This window comes from Nannobrachium achirus (genome assembly GCF_963921795.1).
Source record: "Nannobrachium achirus genome assembly, chromosome: 19".
NCBI lineage: Eukaryota > Metazoa > Chordata > Actinopteri > Myctophiformes > Myctophidae > Nannobrachium > Nannobrachium achirus.
In genome coordinates, this window is record NC_137826.1 from 10541467 (window position 1) to 10557513 (window position 16047).

Genomic DNA, 16047 nt, shown 5'->3' on the forward strand with positions numbered 1-16047 from the left:
TGCGTGAGAATATGTGGGAGCATCATAATGTAAGGAGCAGCTCATGGAGGAGTGTATATTTATGATGCAAATAATTTAACAGCAAATTTAGGTGAATAGAAGTATGAATGCGCTTGCTCCACATAGTTTTTTCATACCCGTTGGAAGATGAGACACACATCAAACGCACCTGGTAAAAGCGAGAGAGAGAGAGAGAGAGAGAGAGAGAGAGAGAGAGAGAGAGAGAGAGAGAGAGAGAGAGAGAAGAGAGAGAGAGAGAGAATGCACATTCCTAACTGTGAGAGAGTGGTGTGTGTGTGGGGCTACAGATCCCATGGCCTGGAGGAACGGACCGTAACCATGACAACAGGCAAAGAAAACGCTAATAAACAGCTTTAATTTGGGAGAAATGAAATTCGGGCTCCGTCACCGTTGGTATAATGCTAATGGCCAATACCATGTGAACTTTGGGATCAGTTGCTGAAGCGAGTGAATAGATAAACGTAGATAAGCGTGAGCGTTAGAGCGTTAGAGCGTGAGTGTGTGAGTGTGTGAGTGAGTGAGTTTGGTGGTTTATCTGATAGATATGAGATACATAAAGGTTTCCTGTGTAAATAAGCTGAAAAGCTTACTAGGATCTCCTTTTAGTTGACCTTGTACCAGTGAACTGTACTGTCATGAAACTGTACCTTTTCCAATGCAAACTTCTAATAAAGTCTTCAATCAATCAATCAAAGGTGATGTAAGCCAGTGGTTAATCCCAAACTTTTTAGCTGAAGACCCAAAAGAGAAATTAGACGTTTTTGCCCCGTACCCAAACTAGTGAAGATAGCCGACGCGGCGCCAAGTGACGCGTTGTGAGCTTGTAGATTGGCTATTTTCACTACTTCTTAAACAATTGTTTTCTAATTTAGGGATTTTCTTAGATTTTTCTTTTACTTATTCATGGAATTACTTAGAAAAATCATTATTATTCATGAAAATCTGAGCTTTTGGGTAATGTTTTTTAAAAATGTTTTGAAATAATAATAATCAAAACAAAATGTAGTTAACAAAAAATGAAGGGACCCATAAAAATGTGTCTGTGACCCACAAATGGGTCCCGGCCCAGTGTTTGGGAACCAGTGGTGTATGTATGAACACTAAAACTCCCTTTCATATTACAGTCTGGTATCTGGAATGAATCATTAAGCATTTAAACCCTATATACTTAGTTGACTGGCTGCCCTCGGGCTACTTCTTTCCCTCTACGACACACACATCTCTTTGCAGAAAACAGCCAATCTACACACATTACAGTAAGTAAATGTTCCTGTCATAACGATGTTGACTGTATTCAGGTCACGTGTGATCTTTACACGGTAATAGAGTCCAAAGGGAATGACGCACATTCCAACACATTTTTTTCAGGTGCTGAACAACAAACACGCTTTCGCTGAAAATAGCATGTTGTCAAGCCTGCAACGCGTCGCAACGAAACCGCTTGTCGATTGGCTATCTTCAGCGAAAGCTTTCCCCACAATAACAGAAAACAGAAAAGACACTAGTATAGAGGCCTGAGGGACTCCGGTATTGCAGGGGTCTTCAACGTTTTCAGGCCAGGGACCCCCAAACTGATGGGGACCCCATACCACCTCATAGGGTGGGGGGAGCGGGCTACAACATATATTGTATATTAATGTATAAAATTGTGTTTTAAACATGTTTATGCTTTTATTTTAAACAAAAACAGTGAGTATAGGGTGGCCGTACCACTGCCATCTCTAAACAAACCTTAACTATGAACCAATTCTATCAACAATCTGTCAATTGCACAGTAGACCTAATCATGTACAAGCTATTCAAAATGGACAGAATCATGATTTATTTTTAACATAAATGCGGACCCCCTGCAGTACCTCCGCGGACCCTCTAGGGGTCACGGACCCCCTGTTGAAGACCGCTGGGTTAATAGTGGTTAAAGGAACCGTCCCGCTCTCGTCTCACTCACCAGTCTCGCAGCTGTCGCCACGGTAACCCGGGGAGCAGGTGCATGTGCCCTGGTTGCAGACGCCATGCCCGCTGCACTGCGGGTCGACGCACTGCATGATGGGAACGTCACACTCGGAGCCCTTGTAGCCGTTGTAGCAGATACACACTCCCCGGTCGTACTCGCCGTTCCCACTGCAGAGGACGGGGCAGGCGGCTGGGGGGAAGGAGAGGTGTTAACACACTACATCAGTGGTCGGCATCCTTTTGACATGAAGAGCTATGTTTTCATTATTTTCATATAGTTCATATCAACATTAAGTTCAATTATGACACCAAATCAAAGTTCCAAGTTTCGATAGCTCCATATAGTATATAACAAACTTTTTTTCTTCTTCTTTAGAAATATTTTCTTTCACATCCGGATGTGATAATTATTTGACTCAAAGCAATAACCCATCTATCTCCCAGACTCCCTCCCCAGTCAGAGTTCGGAGTTTAAATGAAAGTAGAATTATTTTCCGGATGCAATTTGAATATTTAATTTTAAAATAAAAAACCTCTCTCTCTCACACTTACCATATACCGGTACCAGTGTGCCAGTGATCACCCTCCCACAGGTGCCAATGTTGGCACCCGTGCCTAAGGTTGCCTATCCCTGCACTACATCAAACTATAATATGTTCACCATAAACTTGTTTAGTTTCAAAGAACCCTACTTTGGCAGGCATTAGACCAGAGTTTCCGAAGCAGTGGGTCGGGACAGCATTTTGGGGTCGCAGCCGCAGGACTTGCGGTTTGTTATGTGTGGCCCATTGTTATGGGACGCAAGTAAATATACCTTTATTTTTAGTTTCCTACATTTTGTTTTTTATTATTTCCAAAGATTTTCGAAAAGTTTCCCTCAAAACGTTCAAAATTGTTCATGAGTTAAAATTAAATGATATATTTTTTTCCAAAGAATTTAATAAAAACAAACAAAAGAATCCATAAATTGGTTGGGGAAACCCCCCAGCCCCTAGGAGTGTGTGCAGTGACAAATATCACTCTCCCCGCCTGGCTTCCCTCCTCCTAACACGGGCCAACTGTGTTTGTATATAGCATCGCAGCGGAAGTGGATTCCTGGGGTCACTTAATATTCCCCATTCATTTTCGCCATAGACTTTTACAAAAATATCTATAACAATTATGTTAAGCCTCGAACCAAGCCATCCAGGATGGAGGTGAATCATGACCATATAACCTTTTTTTTCTATGAAAAGAACATTTTGAAAATCGCTAAACAAAGGGTAGTTATTAAATGTAGTATATCAAATGTAATATTAAAATATGTTTTCACATAGGATCAAAGGTTATATGATCATGGTTCACCTCCATCCTGGATGGCTTGGTTCGAGGCTTAACATAATTGTTATAAATATATTTGTAAAAGTCTATGGCGAAAATGAATGGAGAATATTAAGTGACCCCAGGAATCCACTTCCGCTGCGACGCTCTATTGACGGATTCGTGCTGGATTGGAACTCCCAGCCTCTGCGGTGGTGGGCAGGCATTTTACCACTGTGACCACCGGCACACCTGTATGTCTATTCTAATCTAACACAATAATGGTTCTGTTAATTGACAACCACCTGTTGACTAATTGACCACCACCTGTTAACTGTTAATTGACCACCACCTGTGTAGTGTTAATTAACTGCCATCTGTGTATTGTTAATTGACTGCCATCTGTGTCTAAGTACACTATTGTGTGTGCATGGCATTCACCTCTCACACCCATAATGGAAGGTGTGAGGGGTAATTCAGGCCGCTGCAATCTTTCTCTATAGCCTTCTAATGCTTAACTCATTTCTAGCCGATCCCGAGAATACTCGTGAAAAATACTCGAGTATTTAGAGTGCCGATCCCGAGTATACTCGCGAAAAGTACGGTATATAGAGTAGCGCTGGCGTTCTTACCCTAGGGTCCGTTGGAAACGATTGGCACGATTGGACTCGCAGATTCATCATCATCACGGATGCACGTGCACAAAATAGTAATCCCTTAACATGGAGGCCGACGGCCGATCTCATCTTTAATGTCCATTATCTCCAAACAACACTTTTAAAGCCAAGGATGGCATTAGATTCTCGCTACAAAAACATAACAACAAAGGCATCGATCGGCCATTTTAGAAACCACATGGTGTGACGACCGCTCCCGTTGTATGACGTCATGACGTCAACCCGGAAGTATTTACGCAATGGACTTCTGGCCTTCAAAATAAGACAATGGAGCGTAATGGAGCCCTGCGAGCGGAACGCTACACATTTAACCCGGTCATGTCTGGAGCACTAAATGGGTTAATGCTCCCTTGTATGGCGGTGTTGCACAAGCTATACATAATGCGTTGCATATGTGACACTGGTGAGTTTGCAGATATGCCATCTTGGGAGGACTGTAGACCGGTTATTTTACGTGTACAACGATTTTTACGACAATGTATACGTTGGTCTAAAAATGGTTTTCGTCTTGCCACGAAACTTTGGTCAGGAACTAGAGTTAAAGGAGAATTCCGGACAACCCATATTATTACCGTAATTAGAAATGTATTAATTGTATTAATTAATTAATTAATTAAATTATAATATCGCAGAACGAGTGGTACAGGAGTAGTGGACTATGGCTCCTCAAATGGGACTTTGGATGATATCACAGGTGAAATCTCGTTTTGCAAGACTTCAGGAAGTACAAACACTTTGGACAGTATTTAGCCATTATGAACAAGACATAATCTACTACTACTCTTTTTCGAGTGCTGCAAATAAGTGATTTACCGATAAACCCCCGCCGCTCGCGATTTAAAAAAATTAAAGATTTTTGTTCCGGGATATTATAACATCAGATTACGGTAAGAAAATAGGTAGTTGAGAATTCTCCTTTATGAGGTGCAGCAATATGTCAAATAATTATGTAATATAAATTGAGGCCCTGCAAGGCCCAGCGTTGCTTTTTGGCAACGTTTTTTAAATAATTATAATTATATTATAATTAGTTTTCCTGTTCTTTTTTCACATTAACATCACCATTAAATCCTATTGTTTAGTATTACAATGCCATTGGCCACAATATTTGCATATAAATACCCCCCACACAGACTGACATTCACACTTCCCAGAGAAGTTGAAATTCCAGCGTCTGGACGAACAACATCTCACTTTTTAACTGAAGCTATTCCTCACTAAAACATAAGTAAAATGCCTGTAATATTTTTTCCCGTGATCATTAGAATGTCTAGAACACGTGCATATGTTAATATTGTGAGAAATATCCCCAAAATGCAAATTAGAGCATGATTTATGATTTATGATTTATGGCTATAAAACCTTACAAAAACATTATTAATTTTTTAACATTACATTTTCCTGTGATTAGGACTCCTACAACACCATCTGATTTTTTTTAATTTTTTTGGGCCAGTAGAAATTAATTCGGGCCTTGCAGGGTTTTGACGGTGTGAATCAGGAACACGTGTTTCCCCCACCGGCCCACCCAGTCTACCTGTACTTGTCCAAGTGCCCCTGAGCAAGACACTTAACCCCTCACTGCTCCCTGGGCACTTCATTAATTGCGCCCACTGCTCCCAGTAATTAGGATGGGTCAAGGCACTCATTTCACATAATGTGCAAAATGTACAGCGACAGAAAAAAAATAGCCCAAAGGATTAAATTACACTGAATTAAAAATTATAATTACAAATTAGTTATAGTGATGGAATTAGTGTCCAGAGTACAGCCCGGTTAACGAGTCCTGACAAACGTCTCTAAAACACTCAAATGTCCTGGTGTTCAACTTTCACCCCCAAATAATATCACTGGTTTTGAGTGCTTACATAGATGATTATCTAGTAGGGATGGGAGGATTTGAAATTGTCACATCACGATTGTTGGGACCAAAGAAATTGAGATTTACGATATAATCGCGATAATCAAAATACCCCCAACATCCATTATCCTGGGGTGGAACATTTGCCAAAAAATAGCAGATCTACAAGCTCACAACGCGTCGCGTCTATTTTTTGTCAAAGACAATTGAAAAAGAAGACCTATCAAGTACATTTTACCAATTATTGAGGGTTTAAGTGTTACCGGATATGCAGCTCGGCAAATAAAAGGTGAATAGAACCCAGTGCATAACGGAGGACGATTTCACAATACATTAAATCTCCTCGATATGATTATGGTGAGTGTTTTTTTTTAGTCACGATAAACGATAATATCGCTTATCGTCCCATCCCTATTATCAAGTTCTGTTCTGTTGAGAGGTGCAGTCACTCAAATAATAGCGACTTTAAGCAACGGACGGCTACGGCAGACGGCGACGTTAATGATCAGCGCTCGATGTATAAACCTGCCGCCGTCGCAACCGTCTCTACAACGCCAGAAGCTCCCTTTCCACGTTGTGGCTAGAACGTCTGCTGCGTAGACGCGTCGCCGTGGGAACCAAAGAAGTCAGTAAAAGGGGTGGGACCCCGTTGCCGATGGCTGTTTGCTTAACGATTTTGACTGCTACGGCGACTATGTCATAGCAGCTGTACTCCCCCTGGCGTTGCCGTCCTGAAAACCGTCGAGCTTAAAGTCGCTAATGCTAGGGCTCAGATACTTGTCCCCCATACTGATGAAAACAACAGATGTAGAAAAAAGAAAAGAAAAGAAAGAAAGATTTAGAATTTGTCGATTTAGAATATTTTTGGTCACCCTTAACACATCGGGTGCCCACGTGGTGTCTACGCGTCAATCTCTTTGATCTTTACGAGTGCCCAACGACGCGTTTGACGCGTTGTACAGTAAACTATACTGTACTGTAGCTACTGCACTTGGCTACCGCGGTGATGAAACAACTCCATTTCCCAACATGCTGCGCGCAATTACGTCACCCGGACGTGCTGTGTGGCTCGTTGACTTCCTGTTTACCGGCTGCACAAAAGTGCTGTTTTCTCCGGATTCCCTTCCTTTTTTCATTTTTTTCTCAAAACGGCAGCCTCTTCTACATGCCGTAACACAAACACTGTGGCTTAGAAATGATAAAAAAACGGTCCTGACTGAAAGAAAAGATTTTCGCGAAATAAACAGGACATACTCGGATTACATTTACTCGGATTACTTTTCTCGCCAGTACTCTCGCCGGTAGGTAAAATGACGCGTTGCCATGGGCACCAGCAAATTAGACGTCAGAGATCACGTGGGCATCCGATGTGTTAATTAGAGTCTGTCACGAGACAGCAACACCTCCAGCACACACAGCCCCTGTTCCTTCCTTCCTGACATACCTTTGGAGCAGTCCACGCCGTGAAAGCCCGGGAAACAGTGGCACACGCCTGACGTGCACTCTCCGTTGCCATGACAGTTCTGAGGGCACTCCTGCACCGAGTCTGCAGGGGCGACACACAGGAACAAAAGATCACACCAATGGAATGAACAACCAGGGATGTCGCACCAAAGTCTGGGCCCCGGGTACAAGGATTCACTGCGGGGCCCCTGTGCTTTAACTATTGAAAAATAGCAGATATACAAGCTCACAGCGCGGCACCAAGTGCCGCGCTGCGAGCTTGTAGATCTGCTATTTTTGAAAAATCATGAAAATCTTTGAATATTTCAAATCCTTCTAAGGTTTTTTGAAAAATCTATGTTTCGATGGCAGTGGTTCTCAAACCTTTTCATGTGAAGGACCCCCAAAATCGTATGTATTTGGCCACGGACCCCCATCTCAAAATATCTAGTTCCAGGGACCACCCAGAAGCAAAATTTGAGTTACAAAAGTTCGCTTAAAAAATACATATATTCAAATATTTGCACACATTTTCACGACTTTTCAAAAATAGCAGATCTACAAGCTCGCAGCGCGGCACTCGGTGCCGCGCTGTGAGCTTGTATATCTGCTATTTTTCAATAGCTAAAGTATAAAATAATTAAGGCCCCTCCACCACCTTGGGCCCTAGTAACTCAGACCCACTTTCCTACCCCTTGTGACGCCCCTGTGAACAACAGTTCATGCTTTTCTCCGGAGCAGTGTTAGACACAGTACTACTAGAGCCTGCGTGACAGCAAGGTTGAGACTCACGAGTATAGTGGTGGAAAGGAAACTACATTGGAAACATGGAAACACATCATGGAAAGTACACGTCGTTGCTGTCGTGCAGAAATCTCTTTACTCCATATTCAAACTTTTTTTTCATATTATCGCCCTAGTTCAGGGGTCTTCAACGTTTTCAGGCCAAGGACCCCTTAGTTGAGAGACATGAAGCAGGGACCCCCACACAACCTTTCCATAGATTCCATATTGTTTCATCGTTTGACAGCACAGTCATCAGTGTATTTTGGATTGATGTCGATTTGTGTTTTCAGATATTTAACCACTTGAACCGTCAATACTTAATTAACTTGACCTTTCAATCTGTAATTCGTTAGTCGGCTCTTTTCCCCCTCTACACCAAAGCTCTTTGCCAAAATTAGCCGATCTACAAGCTCACAACGCCTCGCAGCGCGAGGCGTTGTGAGCTTGTAGATCTGCTATTTTTGGCTAACGTTCCCAGAATATGGACACTAGGGTTCAAGCGGTTAATATAAAAAAGGAGAAAAAAAAAATTCTATCACTCAAAGATTTGGAGGACCCCCTGTAGTAACTCTGAGGACCCCCTAGGGAAAGCAGATCTCCAGTACAAGCTCAAAACTTGACTCGTTTTGAGCTTGTAGATCTGCAATTTTTGCTATTGGACATAATGAGGTTTCCACCTGACCTGACAATTTACTTAAGTACTGTACAATTTTGACGTACTGTTCTCACTTTGAGTAATTCCATGTTTCAATACTTATACTTACTCCACTGCATCTCAGGGGCAAATATTGTACTTTTTACTCCACCACAGTTATTTGACAGCTTCAGATACGACTAGTTACTTTGCAGATTTCGATTACTAATACAAAACCTCTTAAGCCCTATTTTCTACTTAGACAATTAGCTGATTTGCTATTTTGTTCATTTAAATATGATGGAAATCCTTGTGTACTTTCACTCAAGTAACATTCAGAGTACATGCCTTTTAACTATACTGTATTTGTTATATTGGGTATCATTGCTACTTTTTGCTACTTTTTACTTCGAATCTAAATCTGAAAAGACACTAATGGGCTCATCACCTCACCAGTAGACTCACTTTGATCTTTTCTCTCGTTTAACAGGATTTACTTTTTTTTTTTTGAGGGGGGGGGGTCTTCTAGCTCTTTGAAGTGAGACTAGACTCATTTTGCACTCAGATCACACGTAACTGCATCACTGCGGGACTGTCTGATGGATGTAGCAGGTACTGTACAAGCCCACCCCAAGAGATATGGCTTGACCACCACATAAACCCTGACGGGAGTCCCCCAGGGCTCTGCTCTAGGGCCGCCCCAGTTTTCTTTCTCTACGTTAACCCATTTAGGCATAGAATTAATTAATGCTTTAACTATTAAAAAATAGCAGATATGCAAGCTCACAGCGTGGCACCGAGTGCCGCGCTGCGAGCTTGTAGATCAGCAATTTTTGAAAAATCATGAGTTTGAAGTCTTTGAATATATCTTTAAAAAGAGAATATTTGTAAGTAAAATAATCTGCTTCTGGGTGGTCCCTGGAAGTTGGAACAACATATTTTGAGATGGGGGTCCGTGGCCAAATACATGTCATTTTGGGGGTCCTTAACATGAAAATAGAAACAAAACCTTAGAAGGATTTAGAAGACACTTATAGAATCGGGTCAAAATATTCAAAGACTTGCACAGATTTTTAAGATTTTTCAAAAATATCAGATCTACAAGCTTGCAGTGCTGTGAGCTTGTATATCTGCTATTTTTTTATAGCATAAATTGTTGCGTAATAATGCGTTCCCGGCCTTTATGGGTATATTCGCTGAGGATGGCTTATCTCAGATCTGTAGAAAAAACCTATAAATTGTACTTTGTTGTACACTGATTTAATAGTGAAAATAGCCAATATACAAGCTCACAGCACTGTAGATCAGGTATTTCCGCCAAACGTTTTTACGCCAAATTTTTCTGCCTAGTATCGCAAGGAGAGCACGGCCATTTTTCGTCTTTTCTCTTAAGAAATATGCAGTATAGTGCCGATTGCAAACTTTCAAATTATGTGTCAAACATTGAATTCTGAAAAATGTGTTATCTCATAGTACAATTGTGTGTTTTGCCCCTGCAGGACAACCAGACTATAGTACTTGTTCGACTTCATTACATCTTCCATCTCCTCCTAGATAAACGTGTTTTTTTTTTGTTTTGTTTTTTGCTGCGCTACTCCTCCCGCATGTTTTCATGGCACACTCTTGGAGCATAATTATGTCAAATCAACCGGCTTCATCAGGAATCGTTCGATTCCTATATGTCCATATATGGGCATTCCAAGATATGGCCTTAACACTGATGACATCAGCGATCTCCATATATGGGCCTGAAAGGGACAAGGACTGACACAGAGATCTCTGTATATGGCCATTAATGTATTGGTGAATTACATTTCTCCATTGACTTGTATGGGGGAAATTATAATGGTGAGACAGAATTAATTTGCAAGTGTCACGGCAATGACAACTTGCAATTTCCAATTGGCATCTTTCTAGGTTTGTTTGTTTGCCTACTTGCAGCACATCAGATCCAAACAGAAAGACAGACACACAGACAGACAGACAGACAGACAGACAGACAGACAGACAGACAGACAGACAGACAGACAGACAGACAGACGGACAGACAGACAGACAGCACCCTGGGAGAGACCTGCGCTGTGCATTGTCCTGGAAGTTGTGGTCGAAGTGCTGCGTTTAAGGGAAACAGCGAGACAAACAAAAATGTATTGTAGCTCTTAACTCGCTCTTATAATAGGTGTAACGTTGTCCGAAACAATGTTTTTGTTTGGATAATGTTTTTGCGAGCGCAACCAACAGAGTGGTAGATTTTCCAGCGGGGAATACGTTTGCAAGAACACCACACTGTGAAAAAAAAGACAACTTCCAGGAAAATTCAGCCCCACCTCCTAGAACATCATATCTCGCCCAGGCTTTTCTCTTCTCAGATGAGTAAGCCTGGCTACGCGAGGTTAGACAGACAACCAGACATGAGTCGCGTTTCCATAAATCTTTTTCGAAAATAGGAAGCGAATCATCAAAAAAGAAAATGCACATTTTGCCTGTTTCCATCCCCTGATAAAATGAGATTCTTGGGAGATAGTTCATGAAATAAGCAATATTTTTTCCAGTCGAGTGAGACACATTATTGAACATGCACTCTAACCCAGATTTCATATATAAGATAAGAGAGAGAGAGAAGAAGAGACGCTCCACTCCACTCCACATTCTGTTGGCTACTTCACCCCCGCAACGGCATTGCGCACGACAACAGCTGATATACAGTACAAGCTCATCACAGCTCGTTGCGGATGCGATGTGAGCTTGGACTTGGAGGTCTGCTGTTCTCGGCCGTTCCGTGCGCGCGACGCCGTCGCGGAATGGAGAATAATGACGAATGGTTTTACTTTTGAGCACAACTGCTTTGAACATACATAATCGGGGGCTGGGCGGCCGGTGCTGGTACAAGAGGCGGCCGACCCCCAGCAGCCCTTTCCCGCGAGTTCAATGCATTTTAATTCAAAACATATTTTCGCTTAGTGTTTCCATTGCACTGATGCGCATTACGTTTTCCTCAAAATCCACCTCCTCCAAGCGCAAAAACGGCTTTATGGAAATGCAACTATAGAGTACATTGCTAGGAGCATTCTAACTCACCCAGTGCTGTGGTGCTGAACGACACCGTCTCCCTCTCCCTGCCGTCGTTGTAGAAGGCCAGGTGCCAGGTCCCTGGCTCCAGGTACTGCACAAAAATGGCCTCGTTCAGAACCACCGTCTGAACGGACCGCTTCTCCCTGGGCGCCTCCAGAACACTCCACTTCTCCTTGCCATCCAACCTCTCCATGTAGTCATACTGACAAAAGAAAGAGAGAGAAACATAACATAAAATAAACATAATATATAAACCAGTGGTTCTCCAAGTGGATTCCATTCTGTGGGTTACTTTAGCGGGGGTCTAACTTGACCCATAGAAGTCTGTAATTCTGACAGAGTACAAACGGAACCAAATGAACGCTAACGGGTTCATTTGGTTCCATTTGTACACTGTCGGAGTTAAGGGGAGACATTGAAATTTGAACACTGAAATAAACTAACAACAATACATAAACCCCACCCTCAGCCTCGAGCACCCACCTTATCCTAACTGCACTCAATAGAAGGAAAAGATATAGAGAGACCACCTGAATTAACCAGATTATTCACAGTCACATATCCTTAAGACTCCCACCCCTTCTTAACCACTATCTCTCTCTACCCCGGCTGCAGCTCTATCTACACTTACTTTGCAATAGCAACAATTGTTCTCTGCTCTCTTGACTTGAAAGCAAAACAATGCGTCCCCTGTTTGATTCCCAGACGCTGACACTATTTGCGGCATGTCACTCCACTCTATCTTTCTCTGTGTATCGTGTCTAAGACTCAGGAAAAGGCCGAACAATAACTAAAAAAGGGAAAACATTTAATAAAAAGATATAAATCAAATTATGTGCGGCACTGTATCTGTAATATCAAAATATAATTGAATCCAAACACGGATGTATAACCACCAGTAACTAATCTTAAATCCATGGCCCTTCGTTCTCTCCTTTTTTCCTTAACGGTAGGCTGTGATTATCCACTTCTCAGACTAAAATCAATACAAAATCTAAATCCAGAATCTGAAAAACATCCTAGTGGGGGGATTACAACAAAAACGTACTGTAATAGCATTGACAGTATTCAAATCAAATTAAAGTGCCTCCAATTACTACACTCCACTCACAAAAAGGGAATATTAAAATCACTTATTATTAGCCCAGTATCCCCATATGGCAATGTTCTGCCCTCCCGTTCACCCCAGCAGTTCTCAGATGCTGTCTCTTTGAAAGTGCCTCCAGCTTGTCTGAAAGATGTTCCAAAGGAGTTGGTGGCACTTTCCAGTTCTGCCACAGTATAGATGGATTTGACCTCTGCTTCCTCCAGGCCCTTGGTCTCATTTAGGCCAAGAATTATTGAATGCTTTAACCAGTGAAAAATAGCAGATATACAAGCTCACAGCGCGGCACCGAGTGCCGCGCTGCGAGCTTGTAGATCTGCTATTTTTGAAAAAGTCATGAAAATGTGTGCAAATCTTTGAATATAATTATGTATTTTCAAAGCGAACGTTTATAACTCAAATTTTGCTTCTGGGTGGTCCCTGGAACTAGATATTTTGAAATGGGGGTCCGTGGCCAAATAAATATCATTTTGGGGGTCCTTCACATGAAAAGGTTTGAGAACCACTGACATAGTAGTAGTGCTGACATAGAAACATAGGTTTTTTCCAAAAATCTTAGAAGGATTCAAAAGACACTTATAGAATCGGGTCAAAATTCTAATTTTCATGATTTTTCAAAAATAGCAGATCTACAAGCTTGCAGCGCGGCACTTGGTGCCGCGCTGTGAGCTTGTATATCTGCTATTTTTTTAATATTTAAAGCATAAAATATTGCGTCATAATGTGTTCAGGCCTAAATGGGTTAACTAGGGGGTGGAATATTTTATAGTAGAATTTGCCAGGATTCCTTGTTCCCTGTCGTCTCATTCTGAAGAGGTCAGAGAAGAAAGGCCATTTTAGTTGTATTTTTTACCTTGCACATCTTTGGTAATGTGAGTTATTTGTGTTTTGTTCAGAGCACACACCTGACAAAAGATCATTGATAGTTGATGATAGTTAAATAAAATACTGTAATTGCGATGCATATGTAGGCTATGTGACTTTGTTATGGTCCAACCGAAGGTACATTATGTGAGGTGATATAGTCGGCACTTGGGTGTTTTAATATGTGGCCACCTTTGAAAAAGGTTCGGACTCTCTTAATGGGTAAAATGTCGACCTTACATTTGGGTATTCATCTTAGCCATAGCCTAGAGTCATTCCCCACTTTCAGTGTCGCCCATCTCTCTTTTCAGCGTATCACTCATGCCAGCATTGCTCTTGTCAATCCTTTTACAAATCTCTGTCATAAAGTGATACAGTTCGGAATGCATTGCATGGATGCAGCTCAGACGTTAGTGATGCTGTCAGAACGTTCAAGTTGCCCCCACTCTGGAGGATCTGTGTCCGTCACCCCCATCCAGCCAGAGGCTCAGAGGAAACACACTGACTACAGCTTGGACTTTGATGACAGTAGCTCAGACTTTATAGATGCTGTCAGGGACGTGCTGGCCATTGGGAAAAGCGGGACAACTCCCGAACGGCCGGTTCATTCCCGGCCGGTCCAGGCCGGCCATTAGGAAAAAAATCAAAATAAAATGTCGGCCTTCGTTCCATTTTGGGGGCTGGGCGGCCAACAAAGTAAATTGTCACTGTCGGGCAGAAACCTTGTATCTCTTTCGCAAAGCAAAGCCCTGCTTCACCATACAAGGCCGTTGCACAAAAGTAGTGAAAACAGCAGATCTACAAGCACACAACGCCTCGCGGTGCGAGGCGTTGTGTGCTTGTAGATCGGCTGTTTTCACTAGTTTAAATCATTTTTAAAATGATAAATACAAAACAAACGGTTTTGGACATACAAGGTTTCCACCTGACAACGACGAAATATAACTCATGTACTTTGTCATGATCTGAAACGGCAAATCTTTGAGTAGCAGCAGCGCTATAGAGATCTCTCTCTATAGTGCGCAATGAGGGCCTCTCCAACAATTTTTCCCGGGCTGAATCAGGGCCCCAGCACGTCCCTGGATGCTGTAGAGGTCAGGTCCCAGTCGTCTGTGCTATGGAGGTTCTCTTGGGGGACCGTCTCCACAGTTGCATCCGAGGCTTTTGGGGCTTCTCCCTGGCTTGTAACGGTCTTAGGATATCCTTTCTTGTCTGCATTTTCATTCTCCGAAGTCTGGATTTACTAGCAACACACTACAGTATGTTGTTGCACTGCAGATATGCAGGGTGCAAGATTAAGAAACCAGCAGGATTTTGATGGGTAAGCTTCAAAAAGACATTTACCAAGCAAACGGTGCCTAACAACACATTGAATCATGTTAATCTCGGGATGTACATGGGGAGGGCTCCGATGTGGATCTTGGACTTCATGGGGCCAGTCAGTCACTGTCAGTCAGTGGTTCTCAACCTGTGGGTCGAGACCCCCAGGGGGGTCCCCAAATTATTTTGGGGGGGGGGTCCCCAGATGTTTAGCTAATGGGTTAACATTGTTTTCTCACTTAACACTAAACAGAACAACATACAGTATACTGTAAGTGTGTACAGGGTATCTACACATTTCTAAAGTGACAATTTAAGGACCTTTTTAGTACCTCAGGTACATTGGAAACTTGTCAAATATTAGAGGCAGAAATTGTGAAAATAGAAGATCTACAGTACATGCTCACAACTCAGTTGAAATATGATTATTTTGGGGGGGCGAAAGCCGATCTACAAGCTCACATTCACAACACGCCAGGATAATGGATTTTGATTATCGCGATAATATCGTAAATCGCGATTTCTTTTGTCACAAAAATCGTGATATGAAATTTTCATATCGTCCCATGCCTAGTTCAGTGAGTACCTGTGCGTGTGAGGGCGGCAGGCCTTTCCTCATGTAAACTCCAAACAGAGCGTCTTTGCCCAAAGAGATGTTGAACTTCAGGAACAGCGGCGAACGGAGATGCAGCAAAGATCTCAAAAACACACCTGGAGGGAGACAATTTCAGTATCGCTGAATCAAATCAATTCAAATCACATCACATCAGATTAAATCAAAGAAGAATCACATCACATCACATCACATCACATCACATCACATCACATCACATCACATCACATCACATCACAACACATTAAACCAGGCAGTCCAGTACCTGGTGGAACATCTTGGCTGAGTCTCCTTCCAACCTCCAGCTCTCCAGACCAGATGCTAGTGTTACGATATGGCCAGGGACCTGGGGAGAGAGATGGGGGGGGGGGGAAGAGAGAGAGAAGACAGAGAAATAGG

General features: G+C 42.3%; 1 protein-coding gene across 1 annotated transcript in view; it reads right to left on the reverse strand.

The window, feature by feature from the left end:
- Positions 1-16047, reverse strand: part of LOC308304598 (teneurin-2-like) — a gene marked incomplete at both ends in the record, with an annotated part of 147239 nt that overhangs the window by 68951 nt on the left and 62241 nt on the right. Inside the window, 5 exons of the mRNA XM_080749225.1 lie at positions 1970-2164; positions 7256-7357; positions 11753-11948; positions 15622-15746; positions 15914-15994. Coding sequence (XP_080605351.1) covers positions 1970-2164; positions 7256-7357; positions 11753-11948; positions 15622-15746; positions 15914-15994 — 699 coding nt within the window. The remainder of the gene's footprint in view (positions 1-1969; positions 2165-7255; positions 7358-11752; positions 11949-15621; positions 15747-15913; positions 15995-16047) is intronic.